At 43.1% G+C, this 21,561-nt stretch overlaps 2 protein-coding genes across 10 annotated transcripts in view; both read left to right on the top strand.

Annotated features, from left to right (window-relative positions):
- Positions 1-8,094: 8,094 nt before the first annotated feature.
- Positions 8,095-12,893, top strand: cops2 (COP9 signalosome subunit 2). Of its 2 annotated transcripts, none has more exons than XM_060071937.1 (13): positions 8,095-8,262; positions 8,711-8,824; positions 8,953-9,030; positions 9,123-9,248; positions 9,357-9,446; positions 9,540-9,617; positions 10,046-10,220; positions 10,624-10,802; positions 10,951-11,003; positions 11,325-11,422; positions 11,518-11,600; positions 11,791-11,849; positions 12,266-12,893. In XM_060071937.1, the coding sequence occupies exons 1-13, from the start codon at positions 8,209-8,211 to the stop codon at positions 12,408-12,410; spliced, it is 1,332 nt and encodes a 443-aa protein (XP_059927920.1). In that variant the 5' UTR covers positions 8,095-8,208; the 3' UTR covers positions 12,411-12,893. The 2 variants fall into 2 exon arrangements, with proteins under 2 accessions (XP_059927920.1, XP_059927919.1); XM_060071936.1 differs by having other exon boundaries at positions 8,104-8,262; positions 9,123-9,254.
- A 147-nt stretch (positions 12,894-13,040) lies between these two features.
- The window catches only part of secisbp2l (SECIS binding protein 2-like), a 21,579-nt gene continuing 13,058 nt past the window's right edge, over positions 13,041-21,561 (top strand). For 2 of the 8 annotated variants that reach the window (XM_060071927.1, XM_060071925.1), the window contains exons 1-5: positions 13,041-13,267; positions 16,230-16,471; positions 18,285-18,615; positions 19,385-19,580; positions 21,121-21,347. In XM_060071927.1, coding sequence (XP_059927910.1) covers positions 13,247-13,267; positions 16,230-16,471; positions 18,285-18,615; positions 19,385-19,580; positions 21,121-21,347 — 1,017 coding nt within the window. In that variant the 5' untranslated portion in view covers positions 13,041-13,246. The remainder of the gene's footprint in view (positions 13,268-16,229; positions 16,472-18,284; positions 18,616-19,384; positions 19,581-21,120; positions 21,348-21,561) is intronic. The other 6 variants (XM_060071931.1, XM_060071930.1, XM_060071929.1 and 3 more) reach the window with 6 other exon arrangements.

The raw sequence follows: 21,561 nt of genomic DNA, 5'->3' as shown, positions 1-21,561 counted from the left end.
GGGACTGGGGGTCATTGTGGGCCAACTCTGCATTTGTATATGAAGATGCAAATGGTAAGTTACTTGATTTGTTCAATGGCACGCAGGCGGTACCTTGTCAGATTTTCAAGTACTTCTTTGCCCAGCAGAGGTTAATTCGTTCAGGAACTGCAGTGTTTGAGGACGCACCAAGACCAGTCCGTGAGCTTTTTTGTAGATTAACCGGTTTGGATTATCTGACGAAGGCAGGAACTGTCATTGCCAGGCACATAGTGATGTTGGGGAAATGTAATTACAGGCAGTTATCTGCGTGTGAAAGAGTTGCACTGGAAAATAGATTCCCATTAAACGATTATCTGCACAATATTCCTTGTCGAATATTCAAACTAGGGATCGACCGATACCGTTTTTTTAGGGCCGATACCGATACCGATTTTTTTTCATCAGCCTTAGCCGATACGCCGATACCGACTTTCTTGAGCCGTTTTTTTTTTATTTATTTTTTTTAAAGAAACATTTATTGAACTTCAATATAAAAAACAATATTTAACAAATAGTAAAAACAGGTGAAGTAGAACAAGTAAGAACAAGTAGATGAACAATATTTAACAAATAGTAAAAACAGGTGAGGTAGAACAAGTAAGAACAAGTAGATGAAGTTCATCTACTTGTTCTTACTTGTTCTACCTCACCTGTTTTTTACTATTTGTTAAATATTGTTCATCATGAACAATATTTAACAAATATTAAAAACAGGTGAGGTAGAAGTAAAAAAAATAAAATAAAAAATCGGCGAAAATCAGCCGCGTATCGGCCGATACCGATACACGTAAAAAACGCGAATATCGGCCGATAATATCGGCCGACCGATATATCGGTCGATCCCTAATTCAAACGTTTTGTTGTATGGAAAATGTTACTGACAACCCAAGGCTACGCAGCTGGCTACAAGAGAAACAATTCTGTAATTGCAACAGAAGGAACATATGGGTTGATAGCTTCTTTTGTAGTCTTGTCCAAAGTCTGTCAATGCGAACAAGATTGTTCATGCTCAGAGTTGCTTATATATTATTATGAGTTGTCTCCGACGCAAAACCAATTTGTCGTCTATGACGGTGATATCAATGTCAATGTGTCAAAGTTCCTTGTTCAGGTTGAGAACACTGGACGTTTGATGGTGTGCACCTCAAGGGAAGTGAAGGCCAAGTGTACTCTTGTGGAACATGCTAACCGTGTTCACGTTGTAAAAATGCCTGCATTTGAAAGGGACTAAAAATAAGTTTCTTTGTGATAATCTACACTGCTCATTCGTTCATATATAGTTTTTCTATCGAGAGTTTTCGGTCAAATTGACAAAACTTTATGTTAGTAAACTTCAGAGTAAGTTTTTAACTCATGTTGCTTATTTTATTAACATATGATTCAACAAATGGTGTACAGGAGTAAACGGTTTAACATTTAAAATGTCATTTCTATTATGGATTGTGTTTTGTTCTTACCGTGCCAAATGTTTGCTTCCACTACATTGCAATTTGCAAAAGTGTAAAAGAGAATTTCTAATGAGGAATGTGAAGCCAAACGTATTGTGCACGACTATTTTATAATGTTCATGTCCTTCATATGACTTGTCTCTTAAAGTACACTGATTTTAATCGTACATGAAGCATACATAAGTGGATGATATGTTGGTATCTATAAGTTATCACAAATGAACGTTGATGCTGTTTAAATAAATACATCAATGATCAATTGTACATCTTCATAAAATGTGATTTGCTGTGTCTCCAAAAGTATATTCCTTTTTGAAAGAAAATAAATCATTTATAATTGGATATGCTTGTGTCTTGATGTTATTACACATGTACCGTTGTGCTGTTTAAGAAAATACATTCATAGTAAAAGTTCCATGTAACATGATATTGTGCATTATGAAAGGTACAAGGGATAGAGAAGGGGGCCCAGGACAATAGAGGACTTTGTAGTGGCGAGGGGTACTGACTTTGGCAGGGACTCTTGCTGGGCTAGTTTAATTTTGACAAACATTCTACATCATGCGTGATATATTATCAGCACTTATATCGACTTTCTGACATATAGATCTAGATCTTCAGATTGTTTTATTCAAGAAACTCTTGGTTTCAATATCTATTTTGTAAAGTAAATCCACTCAGATTATGTGTATTCCCTTCGATGTAACATGTCATACACAAAATGGTGTCGAAACTGGCAGCATCCGATTTGTTTTGAATATTTTACATTTCCAACATACCATATGGCATACTGTGGTACATTAAGCCTAAGTACCATGGTACTTAGCGATGTACCATGCTTTACCATGGAACATTATACTCATGTACCATGGTACACGATGGCATCGAGCAATGTACCATGATATACCATGATACAGTAAGTTATGTACCATGGTATACCAGGGTACTAAGTTATGTACCATGATGTACCATGGTAAAATTTCACATGGGCGGCAACAGTCACTTCTCCTCCATGCTGTGGTTCACTCTGACAGCTCATTGGTCAATGGGCAGCTGCTCATTTGCATTAAGGCTACAGACACCAGAAACAGCGCATTCTGAAGGGACTGAAACAGATTTTTTTTCCTAAAAGCTATTTCCAGCAAACAGCTTCAAAAATATGTTTTCTGGAACTCATATATTATGTTTACTTGTTGGGAAAACACCATAATATGTCTCCTTTATTGCAAATTAAAAGACATGAAACATTTAGTTTCCCTCCAAAAACCAACGTGAAACAAATCACACCCTGCCTGCACACACACATACTAACAAGGCAGTGTGTAGGATGGAGACAGACAAAGAGGAAGATGTTGACACCCAGTCACACGAGAGCGAACAAGAGTGAAGGGCCAATGAATGGCTGTCCGTCCGCACCCTGATAAAGATGCCGTCTCCCTTGTCTCCGCCGCCACCCCTCCACAAACCCACAATTTTAATGCCCTGTGTTGCTGTCTTGGCCTTTTAACTGCACTCTGCTGTCATTAAACCACTGTGGCACTCAGGCAGATACGACAGTTAAAGGCCCATCAAAGAACCGCGTCTTCCAGAATCTCGGATCCGTGCAAATGGAAACCGATATTGGAAACCACCTAGGCAGTGGAAAACTCTCACGGGGCTCAGTGGGAGCCACTAGTGCTTACAATGTGGGTGTCACCTTTATAGCAGTAAACAAAGTGGGCCCTAATGGACTATCTGGGGAGGCCTTTACTTGATCTAGGGGATGCTCTTTGACCAGGCCCTGTGCTGTGGGTTTCAGTGCAGCAGGGATAGGATTAACACACATAGACAATGTCTGTCAGCGGGCCCTCTGTGTTTGCACATCAGGCAACAGAAAGTTTGTTATTCTGGTTTGGGGTTTAGGGCAACTGCACAAAAGTGCACATGGGGCTTGTGTTAAGCCCACCATAAAGGAGACGTATGCTACACTTCTTTCGACTTGAACATTGTGTTTGCTTTGTCTACGGGCAGATCCCTATACCCATAGTGAGATGTACAGGCCATGAAGATATTCGTAATACTTCCAGCTTGTTGTCGTCGTTGTCCTGTAAGGATTCATCAGGTAACGAATAAACCAGAAACGGCTGTCCTGGTAATGGGCAATAACGTATGATGGGGGTGGTGATGACTATTTCCACAAACAGGACAGCGGAGGAGTTGATTCCACTTCTTCCTCAGTTACCAACTATAATGATGAGATTGTTGTTACTTCTATCTATGATATTATTGGGTATTTATCAACTCAAAGCTAGTTTAAACAATTTGGAGGAACCAGACAAAATATGCTAGTTTTGAAAGTATTTTACCAACAAACATTTTACCCCTCCATTCAGGCTTCCTGAAAAAAAAAAGAAGAGACATGTGACTTGCCGCTAGCTTTAGCAATAGGTCTTCCTAGCCTTGTGGAAGACTCCGGTCATGCTTGATGAGTGCCAGGCAGAGTGTGCGCAGGCAGGCAGCCGGGTATAGATAGGTAGATGGACAGGTAAGGCATCCAATCATGTCATTCAGGCCGAATGACCTGATTGGACGGGCTTAATACAGACATGCGACAGCCACAGATACTATATTACTTTGCTTTTATTTGTGGGAGCATTACATTTTTTCAACAATTTCAACAAATATGACAAAATAGCTTCTGAAATTAACTTTTATCAGCTGATTTATGTACCATTCACTATTCCTCCACGGGGCCTTGAGCCTATCATCTTATTTTTGTATTCGATTGAATCCCTAGGTCTCTGATATTCCAGGTCGGCCATGACTCCACCAATTTTGGCTCTCAGCTTTTGGCATGAACACATGTATTATTGTTCTTCTGGCTAGAACAAATACAGGGGATAAGATCTCTGGGACGACTTTGTGCTTTTTCAGAATGATGCAGATGCTGAGCACTGCAGACGACAATACAGCCTACGTCTACTCCTTATCCACCCTGTCCTTTAGGGATGCAACTTCAAACCACTGCTGCCATAGTCTCCATGCTTTGGCATGGGAAATATGTCAGAGCGTCTAACTATATTGTGTTTTGTTTATCTTCCATTCGAAACTGACATGAGTGCCGGAGGATTCCACATGGGACCTGGGTGGCAGAGAGAGAGAGAGAGAGAGAGAGTGAGAGAGAGAGAGAGAGAGAGAGAGAGAGAGAGAGAGAGAGAGGGAGAGGGAGAGAGAGGGAGAGGGAGAGAGCCAGACAGACAGGCAGGCAGGCAGGCAGACAGACAGACACAGACACAGACACAGACACAGACACAGAGAGAGAGAGAGAGAGAGAGAGAGAGAGAGAGAGAGAGAGAGAGAGAGAGAGAGAGAGAGAGAAGGGAAGAGGACATCTCCAGCAGAGGAGAGATGTATAATTTACAGGGTGGCATCTGGGCCCTGACCTGAGTGCTGCACGCTTTCGTTCCCAAGGTACATCTGCTTCCAGTTTCCATGGCAGTTGAGAACAATGAAAACACAGCAGTGTAGTGCCGTGTCTGCTGTCCCCCCTTGACCCACCACCCTCACCCCTGCCTCACCCATCCATCCCCGCTGCGGAAGGGAAGGAAGTCACGGCAGCGTGCGAGCAGATGGGATCATTCGGAGTGTCTGGGCTGCACAGGGTTGCACCTCTTTGGCCTGCTGGACTGAGGATTATCAGAGATGTCTGATGGAAAGGCTTACATGCTTTGACGGCATGCATCAGCAGGTCCTTTAGGCATACCTCTTGTCTGTCTGTCTGTCTGTCTGTCTGTCTGTCTGTCTGTCTGTCTGTCTGTCTGTCTGTACCAAGCTATCCTGTCATCATCAGAATCAGCTAAGACATATTAAGGTTACATGTGACTTAAGATTGGACTACAGTGTAATATTTACAATAATAAATCTTAATAGAAATAGCTCATTGGACAAAACCCTCTAACTGCATAAGCATTTTTGGATATTGTTTATTTGTCATTTCGGTAATGCAACCAGTTATGATACCCGTGTCAATCAAGATTAGTGCATCCTATTTCTTTTGCTCACAGCCTCATTGACAAGTTTCAGAAAGATGAGTGACATTTGTTGATTTCTAAGCATTCATTCGCCTATCATACATGTCCTCTCCATTCAATATATATCCCCACTCCTAAGATACCCCCATGCCCACAAGGCGATACTCTCTACCCACACATTAAATTGAATGCTGCGCTCCACACACACACACGAATACCACAGCGCACTAGCGTGCGACGCACAGGCGCTCTGTTCGTCATCTTGGCAACCCCTGCGAGTTTCAGCTCTTGTACCCGGCATTTGATGTGCAATAACAGCCCGAATGGATCAAAACGGTTGTATAAAATTGGGACACGCTTCTACATACCTTGTAAAAACGAAACAGAAAGAGGGCAAAAACAGGGAGCCTACTCACGCATCGTGCCCGGGTTAAGGCAGTGTGCCTACGATAACCTCAGGAGTTGGACGTGGTCAGGGTATTGGGTGCTAAGAGGTAGCACAGGGATGGGGTGTTGCGTAAGGCTGGCAACCGCACAAGCTCTTTAGAGAGGCATGGGAAAGTATGCGAGAGCTTAAGCAAGTTTTTTTCATCAAGCAGATGGGTATGTTGGAGAGTATTAATGCGATGCATGTATGTATACGTGTCCCTGAGTGTTTGTGTCATCTAGCTGAGCTCTTCAGCGTTCGAGGGCCATTTAGGGAGAGCATAAAATTAGCAGGCCTCACTGAGACAGGCACACACAGCCTTTTGCGGCCAGATGCCATTCTGGAGAGATATTAAGGCACCAGCGTGTGTTTAAGGAACTGTCAGAAATTGGCTTACATGAACTCTATTACGGTTATTAGGTCCTGCATAAAACAATTTTTGGCAACCTCAAATTGAGCGGCTGATGGAGCCATGTGTTTACGTGAGAACAGTTTTAACACACTGGCTGTCTCAAATGAGTCAACAAAGGTTATTTTAGATGCTTTTCCTGTTTATAATGCTTAATAACACACCGGTGGATGCTTAGGTGGCTTACGCATTGAGTTTGAATCCGGTAAAATGGTCTGTGTTTGCTTTCCTTTTGTATATATTTTTAATAAATATATCATTTTTGTTGCTGGGCTCTGATTCATCGTTGGGTATGGCGGAACATTACAGTTGGATTGGGCTGTCCTTCGGTGCCCTTGAAGTCCAACCATGCGGTCCTACCAGATGGCCTTTCTTCGCTTGAGGAGAAGGTGTCGACAGCGGATCACTCAGACTGCGGTTAAAATTATTTATGCGAGCCATGCGAGCATCAAGTATGGCTTCCTGTAGTTTCAGGGCTATCTCTAAGGGTGTTACAAGGATACATCAGAGCTCAGTTAGCAGGGCCATGTGTGTGTTGTCTCCAGATCCAGAGCACCCTTGCTTTGAGGCTCCAAACAGAGAAGGAGCCTCTCCTTTCTCTCTGTTGGTGAAAGCCTAACACAACACTACAGCAGCACTGACAGACAGTGCACATGCGCCAGGAAATGTCTCAAGGTGCACATGATCTGCATGGATGCACACACGTACACACACAAACACAAACACACACACACACACACACACACACACACACACACACACACACACACACACACACACACACACACACACACACAAACACATACACTCACATGACTGACCTAACCCAGGTCCAGTGATATAACATAATTTTTATAAGACGTGTTTCTGTGTAAAATCCCATCGACTGCCCCTGCATGACTAGTAGTAACTGTGTCAGTACACATTAATGATGATTAATGGCAGCAAGAGTGGATTGTCAAATGCTTGAAAACACACAAACAATTGCCTTTTGTAATCGCTTTATTAGTCACTGCATGACTAATTTCCTAGACTGTTGTTATTTTATTCTAGATACTGTAAATATTATGGTGAAACTGGCCGCAGAAGATGAAGGACATGCGTTTTTCCAACCAAAAAACAACAACAATTTGGAATGGATTGCGTGCATTGCAAATCTTTTTTCAAAGACACAACATTTCTCCTATCAAAGCTGCTTGACATGGAATGACCCCTTCGATGAGTGAGAGAAGCGGATAGACTTAGGTAGAGCTCTGCCAATTGCCCTCACTTTGCTGTGACCGCCAAAGCCGTTAAACTAACTTCTGTCACGAAACATATTGGATGTAGTAATGCTTTCCGTTGCACTGTTACAGGAAATGAGAAACATATAAGAGAAATCACATGATGGTTATTATGTTTGTTTAAAACTGAGGTTATTTAGAGAAAAACACCTATAGTAAGATGGTTTTGTTGTTAGATGGAAGTTAGATTAATGTGAACTTTTTTTTTGCTTATAATGTTTGTTTGTTTTTTATCGATTACTTTAATAAAATGCCTCTGCAAGACTCACCTCACCAGCCACCGCTCTGAGATCCCCAGGTCACACCGAGATTCAACTTGTTGAAGGAATCATGACACAATAAATTAAAAGAATAGATCATACATCATCTTAGCAAATAACAAACACATCAATAATGAATGTTGACACATACGATTACACATACGTGAATTATTTATGTGCCAACATATACGCCAAACTTTTGTAACGCAGTAGTCTGGAGCGATCCAGTAGCGCCATCTATAGTGAAAACAGTGAGCTACACTCCGAGCGACTACCACACTGGCACAGGACAGGACAACACAGGCCAGGCTAGTGAGGCTGCTTAGATAAATACAAAGATTACCGTCAAGATGTCCGACATGGAAGATGATTTCATGTGTGATGATGAAGAGGACTATGATTTGGTATACGGATTGCAAATGGCTATAGTTTAGTTGGGTTTTGTTTAGTTCCCTTAGAGGGATGTTGGATATCTTATCAGTCAACTAGCAAGCTCATGTTAGCTAGTATGCTAACTGACGCCAATGTAATAGCAGAGGGCTAACTTGGCTAACGTCAAGCTGTCTGGCTGTAGAACTAGCTTGTTAGTTGTTAACTCTAGGATGTAGCCCACGTTGCATGTTTATCTGCACAGTAGTAGCGCATGGTTAGATTTCGTTATACTTTATGTGTGTGGTAATTTGAATATCACCAAACATTAACTTGTTTTGATTAATGTTTGCTGAAGAACATGGATGCTAGCTGCTAGCGTTATCTGCCAGATAGTTCAATCTTCTGCTGGTTAAATGCATTGGACATTTTGCACATTTGGATTAAATTACAATCTAAAAATGAATATGTGTGACATCCTAGGAATACTCGGAAGACAGCAACTCGGAACCTAACGTAGATCTGGAAAACCAGTATTATAACTCCAAAGCCCTGAAAGAGGATGACCCCAAAGCAGCACTTAGCAGTTTTCAAAAGGTAAATTGAACACGTTATTTATTTGTTGTCCTATTCTTCCTAACAAATATTAGTATTTTTTTATTTTGTGCAAATATTTAGCCATGACACATTTTCGTCTTGACATAATCATCCTATAATGTATCCAGGTCTTGGACCTAGAAGGAGAGAAGGGAGAATGGGGATTCAAAGCACTCAAACAAATGATAAAAATCAACTTCAAACTGGTAAGTGTCATAACACAACTGAGTAGCTGCCACAGAATAAAATCCTCAAAAATGCATGGGAAATATGTTAATTTGTGTTAATATCATTGCAGACCAACTTTCCAGAGATGATGAACAGATACAAACAGCTGCTAACGTACATCCGAAGCGCAGTTACCAGAAACTACTCGGAGAAGTCCATCAACTCTATTCTGGACTACATCTCTACCTCCAAACAGGTTTGGGTACTGGTAAAACCCATAATGGCAGCCACATAACGCAGTTGCTTCTTAATTTTTTAGTATGAATGTCTGTCTGTATATGTGAGACATTTCTTTTGTTATTAGATGGACTTGCTCCAGGAGTTCTATGAAACAACATTGGAGGCTTTGAAAGATGCCAAAAATGACAGATTATGGTTTAAAACAAATACAAAGGTAAGAAATCCATCGACTATTTAACCATATGTCTCGAAGGGTGAGAATTGTTTTTAAAATACCTTATGTTGATGTGATGTTTATTTTCCTTAGCTGGGTAAACTGTATCTGGAGAGAGAAGAGTATGGAAAACTACAAAAGATCCTCAGACAACTACACCAGTCATGCCAGGTACATGCACGCAATACATGTGTTCCGTTACAGTACTGTTCTGTAAAAATATATTTAATCCATAAAATAATTCAAATATTTTGGTTTGGGTTCCCCCATAAATATCATAGCACAGTTTTTTTAAAATAAAAAACAAGATGGATTATGATAAAATAGTCATATAATAATCCCATATAGGAAGTTCAGCAATTTTGACATAATATACATATTTAACATGGTTGTACAGTAATATTTATATTCATAAAATCAAAATGGTACTACATTCACCGTGACCAGACGCATACGTTTCCGAAAAACAAACTGCTGTGAAACTCCCCTTCACTTAAAAAGAGGCCATAGGATGTGAATTTGAAAAGCGCCACAGCGGGCGGTGTTGGGAGGGTGTTGGGCGCGAAGCAACAGCCTCTGTGTATTTATGTAACCGACAGACGGACGATGGGGAGGATGACCTGAAGAAGGGCACGCAGCTGTTGGAGATTTACGCCCTGGAGATCCAGATGTACACGGCCCAGAAGAACAACAAGAAGCTGAAGGCCCTCTACGAGCAATCGCTCCACATCAAATCCGCCATCCCCCATCCACTTATCATGGGAGTCATCAGAGGTACGGTGGATGGTCAAGAACCCTAGGCTTTTTGTTGAGTTTTTTTGTTGTTTAAAGGGGACATATTATACCACCAGGTGTGTGTGTGTGTGTGATTAGCCGGTACAAACCGCTTTTGAAAATCGGCGTCTTCTGACATCACTAGTGGGCGTGTCCACCTAGATGTGTGCTGGATAGATACGTCTACCAGCCTACCCAGTGGACTACAGCAAACGTTGCTCATCTATCCAGCACACATCTAGGTTGACATGCCCACTAGTGATGTCAGAAGACGCCCATTTTCAAATCGGCTTGTAACGGCTAATCAGACTGACGCCTGGTGATATAAAATGTCCCCTTTTGAAGTAGCATTCCTGCAAGATGGATTGTTTATTGACCCGTGTTGGGCGGGTCCATCTCCCAGAGTGTGGCGGGAAGATGCACCTCAGGGAGGGCGAGTTTGAGAAGGCTCACACAGACTTCTTTGAGGCCTTCAAGAACTACGACGAATCCGGCAGCCCGAGGAGAACCACGTGCTTGAAGTACCTCGTCCTTGCCAACATGCTGATGAAGTCCGGGATCAACCCCTTTGACTCCCAGGAGGTGTGTTTGAGGAAGTGATCACGATTGCGGTGACTTCCAGAGCATCAATCAGATTACGTGGCCATAAGTGTGCCATGTATATAATATCATTTTATGTTTCAGATTGACGTAAAAAAATAACTATATTTTTTTGTTTTTCTGCTTAAAGGCCAAGCCATACAAAAATGACCCTGAGATCTTAGCAATGACAAACCTAGTAAGGTAAGCCTCTGTTGAGGTGCAGTTTGGATCGTGTTGGTGTTATCCCACTGACCTATCTCAAAACGTCTTTTGCTCTCCAATTTCCTTCTATTCTTTTATTCTTTCTTTAGACGATATGGGGTTACTGGTCAGTTTCCTTGCATACATTTTAAGTTTGTTACATAAACAATTGACTTTCCACAAACCCAAAACTGTAGAAATAAGTTTTGTTACCATAGAATGAATTGGAAACATTTATATTTAAGACATTTCCATTGTCTTGTGAAAGCTGTGGGGTGGGACCCAGACAATGTATAGTGCCTAATTGTTATTTCTCTGCAGCGCCTACCAGAATAATGACATCACAGAGTTTGAGAAAATCTTGAAAACAAACCACAGCAACATAATGGACGACCCATTTATTAGAGAGCACATAGAAGGTAAGTTGGGACGGAAGCATAGAAGTTCAATATTTAAAAATGATGGAAAGATCAAAGAGTATACCCTTTATGCTATATCTGATCTTTCATTGCAGAACTTTTAAGAAACATCAGAACCCAAGTGCTTATCAAACTCATCAAGCCATACACGAGAATACATATCCCTTTCATTTCCAAGGTGAGCCTCAATGTCTTAAAACGTACTCCGTATAACAATCAGGGTTGAAAAGGCTCACTGTAAGCCATGTGTTTGATTTTCAGTTTAAGCATAATTGAACATTTGGAGCTAAATCATACCACTTGTCTTTGACCTGCAACCAAGCACATTCTTTTTATGTGTCGAGTGTTTTTCGTCTTCTCCGTTTCAGGAACTGAACATCGATGTTTGTGACGTGGAGAGTTTGCTGGTGCAGTGCATCTTGGACAAGTACGTGCGTCGATCATCACACAGAATGCTGAATAACTTGTTTTCAGTTTCTAAAGATAAGCAGAGAGTCCCACTTCCTCGTAGCTATTGCCATAATGTTGAAGCTTCAGATAGATAATGACAAATGAGTCTTCTGCTGTTTCGAGTGCTGATGGAACCCCAACTGTCTAGCAACCGTTTGATGATCATTGTGCAGGATTTGAAGGCTGAACTATGTTATGCATAACCCCATTCTGAGCCATTTGTTCAAATTAATTATTCAGTCAGATGGTTGGGTAAAACATTGAGTTTAATACCATGTCATGTGACCATGTTGACACAACAAATCTTTCAAATTTTTTTTTTTCTATATATATTTAATCAGTTCAATGCATCTGGTTTAAACAGTGATTTTCTTTTTGTTTCTTTTTCCTCAGTACCATCCATGGCCGAATTGATCAAGTGAACCAGCTACTAGAACTGGACTACCAGAAGAGAGGAGGTTCTCGCTACACAGCTTTAGACAAATGGACGAATCAGCTGAACTCGCTTAACCAAGCTATCGTTAGCAAGCTCACATGATTGACGTGTAAAAACAGAGACAAACAGAGCGGCATGTTGAATGCGTCCATACAGTTATCCTACCATGCTCCTTTAAGTATACCGTATGGTGATTTACACATCATAGGTGTGGGGAAAATGCCAGCATTTTCGGGATGTGAAAAGCTTCCAAGATCCACAAGAAAAATCAGTGGAAAATATGTTTGACCAGGGGAAAACACTGATTTCTGTTCTTGCCACAACTTATTGGCAAACCTTTTTTTCATATGCAGAACACAACTGCTTTGTGTTTTGGAAGGGAAGTCCGAATTGTGTATAAGTAATTGTACACAATAGTCGATGTATACTTTTGCTTGGTGGTAAAAATAAACACAGACTCCTCACAGCACTCATAAGAAATGCATCTGCCTATGACTATAGTTGATTACATTTTAAATTGTATTGAACAGGGCATGCATACCCCCTTTGATTAAGTAGAAGTCTAATAAAATGTTTTTTAATATATTCCAAGGTCAAGCACTGAATATCTTTTCTCATTGTTTTTATATAACGAGCCATCAACAGTTTGCTTGGTTGGTGTATTAGACCTCTACGGCTTCCGTTCCTTTTGACGCCCATTTTTTTTTTGCATTGACGATGCTCGTCAGCAAGCCACTGCATAGCTACGAGGAGCTAGTGTCCAGAGAGCAGCTAGCGCTGCAGCACGGAGAAGCTGGAGCGGCTTGCGGTCTGGGAACAACTGGGTGTGAATCGCAGTTCGGACGCGTCCAGTTTGTATAATGAAGAAAATAAAAGGATTTACATCCTGACGTCCACGTCGTGGTCAATGAGGGTCTGTCGTGGCATCGCTGAATGACATGGATGCAAGTGACAACAAGGTGAACGTCTTAATAGACCCTTAGCAGTCTGGGAGACTTGAGTGTGTTGCGTTCGTTCATAGTAGGGGATAGAGTTTGTAGCCTAGGCCCAGCGTATCTTTAACACGAGTAGTCATTAAATATGTCTTATTTAAAATATTAACATGACATTCGGGGGCAGTTGTCTCCGAGCAGGTCTGAAGCCTGGAAACAAAATGTAAACAGGGGGCAACTTGGTGTTTCCAATGCAACAACGCTAATATGCTAACACGTAGCCAAACCCAGCTAACGCCACTCATCCTATTTATGTCAAGAGTGCGCTAAGTAATTACAATTGCTTTAGGGACAGCAGTTTATATTACAGCTATTGTACGTGTTTGGCGCACTGTTGATATACTCAATATCATGACACGTTATCTTATACATGATGGGTCTCATGAGGATCAGAACAATGTCGCCGAGGCTTTAGGTTAATCAGCTGTTATCTGACAGCAGTCGTTTGTCAGTCACATGTTACGTTGTATGTCCGGACATAAATTCCCATATACACGATTCATATATGAATAACTACAACCCTCTATCAAACTGCTCTTTGTTTTCATGTCTGAGGAGCCAAATAGTTGAGTGAATTGAATGTAGTTGTGTTTCTGGTTCCTCAGCATTGATGACATTCCATTAATGTCATCTGCAGTGCGTGATCCTCTCTCTGTCAAGTTGGCCTTGAAGGAGGTTCTGAAACTTTAGGAGGTATAGGTTCTAACCACTAGCGTCAAATTAATGAAATAATTTCTTAAACCATTTTGTGGTTGGATTTGTTTAAATGATGTGAAATTATGGTAACCTTAACTTCCCATTAAGGATAGTTATGCCCACTTTATAAAAAAAAAAAGAAATCCCAATTGTTTTTATAATTGCAGGGTAACAACATATACTACAACCCAGCATTAGTATTGCTATTTGAAAAGTATGTATGAAAGTGAATAACAAAGGCTGTGAGGAAACAAAGGACTTTGAGATTGGTAGCACCCACCAGGCCAGCCGTTCCTAGTTCTGGTCAGGCCAGCAGCTGTACATCTGGGTCTGACCTAATGCCGTTCCACAATCAAAGCTATTCACAAGTATGCACACCCATGCCACACAATCTTAGCATCTCTCACCAATCTGACCTCAATTATATTTTTGAGAATAGTTTTTCACTCTCCTCTTGCTTTTGAGACATTTCTCGAAATGGGGTCTAGCACTAAAAATCTCAAACTAATTGAAGCCAGACCTAATTAGCTTATCTTGTGGTTCTTCTGCTACTAATTTATCCTCTGAAACCTAATCCAAACCAGTTTTGTGTCAACGAAGCTGTAGTACAGTCAAACAAGCCTACTCAATAGCAGTTGGTAACCCTGGAGATTTATTGGAGCATGCTCCAAGGTAACAGTGTAGTTCTCTATAATCTTCTCATTGGTCTTGACACTTTCTCTGTACTGAACTAGGAGTGCAGGCGTCGGCAGAAGTTTCAGTATGTCTAGATTGTCTTGGGCAGAGAGAGGGATAGAGGGAAGTGCCCGCAGTCTCTGGGCTGTTGTGGAAAACAATGACAACCATTGGCTGCACTGCTCCTTGATTCATTCGTCCCGGCCTCTGTTGCGAAGAATTGTTGGGAGCGTCTTTGTGCTGTGAACTCGGGTCAACTCTCATCCTCCACCCCTGTAAGAGAGAGCTGAGGTCGACATGGCCTCTCACCCAGATCTTCTTCTGTGATGAATGACAACTAGTCCGTCTGATTTTAACCCTGACTTTAGCCCTGACTTGAGTCATGTGTCAGTCATGTCAAGTTTTGCCTTTTTTCTGGGGGATGGATTGATGCACCTTTTTGCATGAGACAGGAAGTGTTTTGAATCGAAGTATTAATAGTAGGGAAAATGTAAAAACGTGTAGGAGACCAAATGTACATCCCTCTGTATGTTTGGTCTCTCCTACATGTTTTTACAGTTTTGGAGACTGTTGTTTTTGAGAGGGCCGGTTGACTCTGTGTCCCAGACAACCTGGGACAGGCTTAAGAATGCTTTGTTGCAAGGCTGGATTTATTTTCCTGAACTGAATGTTGATGTCATGTTATGAGAATTTTAATACAAATAAATTATATGTTCAGTTATTTTATATTCTGTTTATCATATATAATCTATGTTTTATATTGTATAACATGTTTGGAGGGAGCTCTTTTGAGTGTGATTTTTAACTTAATGTTATTTACTTTTTTGTTTTTTTGTTGGTTGAGGTTCCATATTTTCTAGTCTGCCTGGGAGTTGTCTTGGTTACTTAAGAACTTGACTCTAGATAAATAACTTTCATGGGTCCATTGTGTGCCTTCTGTTAATCCCCTTGATAAAATACGACCAAATCACTCTGTCTCTCACTCTCTCTGAGACTCTCAAAGTCAAGTAAGGTATTGACTTGGTTATTTTACAGGTGTCTGTGTGATACCACATGATACACTTGTAGGATCCTCCGTAGATCTCGCCATGTTTGTAGATGTGTTGCACTGTATCTGCCCTGGAGAAGTGCGATGACTGATGACTACCATTAAACCCAGAAGTATTATTATTCCTACCTGTGTGTTTAGTAACTGATATATCAATGGAGGCTTATTTGTAAGCAACCAAAACGTTGTTCTGCATTGTATATGAATACCAGTATTTACATGGAAATATATATTGAAAGCAATTACATTTTATTTTGTGTAGTGCCACTAGAATCTGTGACATAACAAATCCTGGCAAGTTTGCAAGATAACCGCCGTCCACTATCTGGATATGATTTGGTTTGACGGAGACTGAACCAACAGTGCCCTGTTGTTATTTTCCGAGTTCCAAACACACCAGCATAGAACTAACCGTCTCGCTGTTGACCGGATCCCCACCCCTCACCGCCCCATAAAGGCGACTAATGAGCCAATGGATCCTAATGGACATGCACCGCTCTCTCCATGCAGGATGTAAAACTATCGGCAGAAGTGGAACCGTTCATCCCACAGAGGAAAGGTGTGGAAGGGCACTTGGTCAGAATGAGTCTCCCTGGAGAGTCTGGGGGCAACAACAACATCAGCAGCAGCAGCAACAACAATAACGGCGGTGGTGGCGGAGGCGGAGGAGGAGGAGGAGGAGTCGAGACAACCCCCATCCCCAGCTACCTCATCACCTGCTACCCCTTCGTCCAGGAGAACCAGCCCAACAGGTACTGTTGGTGTTCCGCTTCATCTCTACGGCGAGACCGCATATTTTAACCAAATTGGTGAAACCTCAACAAAAGTCTGGGGCTTGTAGATCGGGGGTGGGTGCACTTTCTCTCGCGTTCTACAATTTGGAAACCTAAAGTGGGGCTTTAAATCGGTTGGCTTTATATGGAAATGAGGTTGGTCATGTTTGAGAGCAGTCCCGTTCGTTCTAAAACTCACAAATCATTCCAATTTCGTTCCCATAAAACGCCTGTTTGTGTGCTGGTACCCGGTGTACCCATTCTCTAGTGCCTGTTAACCATGAGCCCCAGTCTGTCTACCATCCCTTGTTGGCTTATGTTAAAAAATCCTACCATTCACTGTATTTTCTGTTGCCTCTCATAATGAGCAGGGAGGCTCTGACTCCGCCCCTTAGCGATATAGATCAGCGACGCTCACGCCACCTCCATATTGCTGTCCAGCCATTGGCTCCCCAGGTCACTTATATTCTGAACGGACACGGCCTGTTCCACAGTTCACACGCAGCCGCTATCTGCCTCTCGGCAGCGAGTCTCTCTTTGTCTGAGGAGATCTGTTGTATCCTGCGCACATCCGGCCCCTTTGTTTCCTTCCTCTGCCTTATTGAATACAAGGAAGTGGCCACTTATAGAACGCTGGCTGGCAGTACGCCGTTTTGATCCTTGCAAAAACGAGTCGCATGGCAGACCGAAGCACGGGCCCTGTGCTTCGATTACTCATGGAGTCATTTCTACTGTCCCCAAACCATTTCCATCCCCATCCAAATGTATGTAAATCACTTTGAAGGTGAAGACATTTACATCTAGGCCAGTGGGAGGGCCAGAGTTGGGGACGTTGTCTTGCATAACATTTGTGGGAAATCCCACAGGGACTTTCTGAAAATCTATTTTCTTTAATATATTTGTAATTTACGACTGTAATGGAATGTAATCAAAAGCGCCAAGGTATTTTGCTATTGCTCTGATTCAAGAGCCAATCAGCAATCTTTATGGGCTCTGTGCCCAGTGATTAATTACTCTTGGTCCCCCTGTCAGCAACTTAGACTCTAGTGCATGACCATAACACGAATAACAGAATGTTACAACCAGGGCCCGACCGATTCATCGGCCTGCCGATTTAATCGGCCGATTATAGCCTTTTTGAAAATAATCAACATCTGCCAAAAAGACGCAGATAGGTCTGTTATTGCGCTTAGTATCCTGCAGATTGCGCTCATACTCGCCTTGCTAACTAGCAACTTTAGCTGGAGTAAAAAAGAGGAGATAGAATTTTACCGTACAACATGAAAGCACGCTTGCTCAGGCAGCTGCGCGCTCACCTCACCAATGTACACAAGACGCGTTGTTTCAGCATGTTGTGCCTGTTTTTCTTTAGGTCCCAGGCCATGTTAATTTGTTATACTGTAGACTAACGGTGAGACCATACTGCTTTATTTTACATTTTACATTACACTCATTTTTGACTGTAAATGTATTCTAAAACGGTCCTGCATTCAATTCACATATTCGTCAAAAGTGTTTAAAGTATATTTAAGGTATCAAAAACTACGTTTTATATGCTTTTCTTTGTTTTGTTTTTAATCGGTCGATTTAAATCGTAATCGTAATTTTTCTCTGAAAATAATCGGCATCGGCATCGGCACTCAAAAATCAATATCGGTCGGGCCCTAGTTACAACTCACCGGAATCTAGTTGCATCATTATTAAGGCAGTGTCATGTCTCCATCGCACCCTATTAACCCAAGAGAATAACATGGACTTACACCACATCCTGCCTTGGTTTTCCCCCTCACAGGCAGCACACGGCGATGTACAACGGAGGAGAGCTGCGCTGGCAGCAGCCCAACCCCAACCCCGGTGGGCCGTACCTGGCCTACCCCATCATGCCCTCCCCTCAGCCGCCGGTCTCCAACGACTACGCCTACTACCAGATCATGCCCGCGCCGTGTCCGCCCGTCATGGGCTTCTATCAGTCCTTCCCCGGACCCTACCCCGGGTCCGTGCAGGCCGGGGTGGTGAACCCCGTCTCCGCGGCTGACGTCGGCGAGAGACCACATTTCGGACAAGCCTTTGGACTGACCAATCAGAGAGGACGGGCTCTGATCCGGCCCCCTCTGCTGCCCAAGGTAACCCCGACTGTAGTTGTTCTTAAGGGCTGACTAATGGTGAAAAAGGTTGATTGGTCCGCTCACTAATGGCGCGTTTCCACTGCAGGGTGCGGAACGGATCGGATCGCAAAGGTGCGGATCGGGTCGCGTTTCCACCGCCAAAAGTGGGCGTGACCCGGACTTTGCCGTACCCGTTCTGGCCTCGTTCTCGGGACTCCTCCGTTGGGGTACCGAAAACGAGACGAGACGCCTGAAAGGGTCCCGGGAAATTCTAGCTACACACCCCCTCCGTTGATTGGTCGACAGAATCATCACTTCCGGGTGACGCGGGGATAAAAACAAACAAACAGTAGCCTCGAGGTATTATTCTTTACAATTAACATGTCGCGTAAAACGCTTGCTTGGGCGAACAAGGAGGTGGAGACGTTCGTCTGCATTCTTGGGCAGGAAGACGTTGTTTACGATGTTTACGTAGCTGCCGCGGCGATCGACATCCGGCCTACCACAAAGGGTACTGTCGGCGGTGGAAACGTGACCTCTGAACTGAGCTGGGCTATACCGCCCCCTCCCTACCGCACCTTTGCGATCCGATCCGTTCCGCAACCTGCAGTGGAAACGCGGGACCACTGCAGCTTCCCGACTGCTTCCGCGTGGTCCTTGCGTTGCGTCGACGTGGAACCATAATCAGCCCTTTACGTCTTCCATGGAGCAGGCACTAGAAACAGTGTGGGGCCCTCTCCTGTCGACGTGTCTTTGTAAACCCTTTCTCTTTGCACTTGTTTTCCAGCAGCAGCAGCAGCAGCAGCAGCAGCAGCAGCAGCAGCAGCAGCTGGGGGCGTGCCACCCTCTCCGGGGCCGACGCCCCCCGACCAGGAGTGTAGCGGTGCAGAAGGAGGTGTGCGGCGCCCCGGGGCCCAACGCTAGAGCCAGGACGGTCCTGCTGGTGGACGCAGCGCAGCAGACCGGTATGCCGTACCACAGCAGTAATTACTCCACTTCTTAATACCTCGCATGATGTCACTGTTAACGAGGGACCTCCCTGACTACTCGCCTCCCTGACGGCTAACTGAGCGTTTAGTGTCAGCGACTAGTCTATTAAAAAAAGAGAAGGCTTAGAAATGGTTTCAAACTGGTACTGGGGCAGATTTCCTTGACAGAAGTATCATGCCAGCGTACGGTTTCAACCCACCGTAGCTCCGATCATGGCGCGTCTAATATGGCCCCACTGTATCTGCCGGCACCCTGGATGAATCGCAGCGTCTGAGAGAGTCTTGACTTCATGCCACGGAGCTGCCACAAGCACAACAAGAGCAACTCTCATTCGATTGAGACCCCTGGCCAGCCAACTGCTTGGTGAAAGTTTCTCTTCAGCAGTCTCCTGATCAGTGTTATGTAAAGTAACACTTTACATTATGTAAAGTAACACTTTACATAACCACTCATTAACGCAGTAATACACATTACTAAAAAGCATTAGCAAAGGGGTTAGTGGTTTTGGGTTAACCATGATAAATACTGTATAAATTAATACCGTGGTCAACTTGAACACCATTGGTAAACATGAACAGCAAAGGATTACAGAACAAATAGTTAACTTTTCAAGTTGTTAGTCATTGCTTATTACTGCATTTATTCATGTTTAATAAGGGTTATATAATTTTCCCCTATTGTAAGATTTCCAATGACGCAAAGGGAATGTGGCAGCAATGAGGTTGAGTCACACGACATAAAAAAATGCTTTCACGCTAGTCAGGCGACAATAAACAAGGCTGTAAACAATGACGGTAAGCCTCGTAGGAACCAGGCTGGCATGCATGAGGTGACAGCCATGCTACCTCACCTGTGGAAACCACAGGAAGAATGCAGGTCTACCAGTTGGAGAAGTGTGTTCCGTGACTCAGGCTGGCACCGCATGTTAAGAAGATGTTAAGCTGAACAGTTGCCAAACACATTCTACTCCACCGAATGACTAAGCTCATTCTTGTGTGGATGGAAAACATTACGTTATTCCGTTTGTTTACTTATTTCATTAATAAGCAAATGTAAAACGTAATGTTTTAGGTCAAGTTGAAAATGATATATAACAAAATCCTAAATGTACTTTAAATTGCATTTTGCTTAACGACTATATGGAAAAAGTCAATAATCCATAATCTTCCAAAGTTAGTTATGACTTGTTAGACAGAAGAAGCTAATTCCACCCTTTAGTAAAGACGGTAAAACAGCCATCAGCATGACGTCTTGCACTGGAGACGCCGCGTCCTTTAGGCTTGTTTTCTTTCTTTCTTCTTTCTGGTGTCACCACTGTCCTTCTGTAGGGCTGATTGATTAATCTAATTCAAACCGACATCGCGATGTTGTAGAAAAGGCTGATATTAATAAAAACAAACTTTATTTATTTATCTTTATTTGTAGGATTTGTTGCTGTAACTGACTGGAGATCAGTAAGATTCCTATTAATTTTCTTGTACAATTCAATAGTTCGATGAAGACGAACTCTCTCCTCCTCCTCCTCCTCCCCAGACTTCCCCGGGGAGGTGGCCATGCGAGCGGGCGCGGAGCACGGCAGCCCCCTGCTGTGGAAGAGCCGGCCCAAGAGGAGGCAGGGGTCCAACGGGGGGGCGGAGGGCTACAGCGAGCAGGGGGGCGGCGGGGGAGAGGTGGACGTCGACAGCGACAGCGGCTACTGCAGTCCCAAGCACAACCAGACGGCCGCCCAGCACGCCGCCATGGGCACGCCCGCGTCCACGGTACCGCATGTGTGTGTGTGTGTGTGTGTGTGTGTGTGTGTGTGTGTGTGTGTGTGTGTGTGAGACTGCATATGTGTGCATAGGTGACTGCATATGTGTTTGTGTGTGTTGAGATATACTTTCAGCACACACACATATACTACACATATACTAAAAAGTACCACTGACACCATGATATAATACCATAGTGACTTATCCTGTGTATCTTATTTTA

The sequence above is a fragment of the Gadus macrocephalus genome, chromosome 14, assembly GCF_031168955.1.
Source record: "Gadus macrocephalus chromosome 14, ASM3116895v1".
NCBI classification, from domain to species: Eukaryota; Metazoa; Chordata; class Actinopteri; order Gadiformes; family Gadidae; genus Gadus; species Gadus macrocephalus.
The sequence above is the reverse complement of the archived record's forward strand: the minus strand, read 5'-3'. Positions and strand labels throughout refer to the sequence as shown.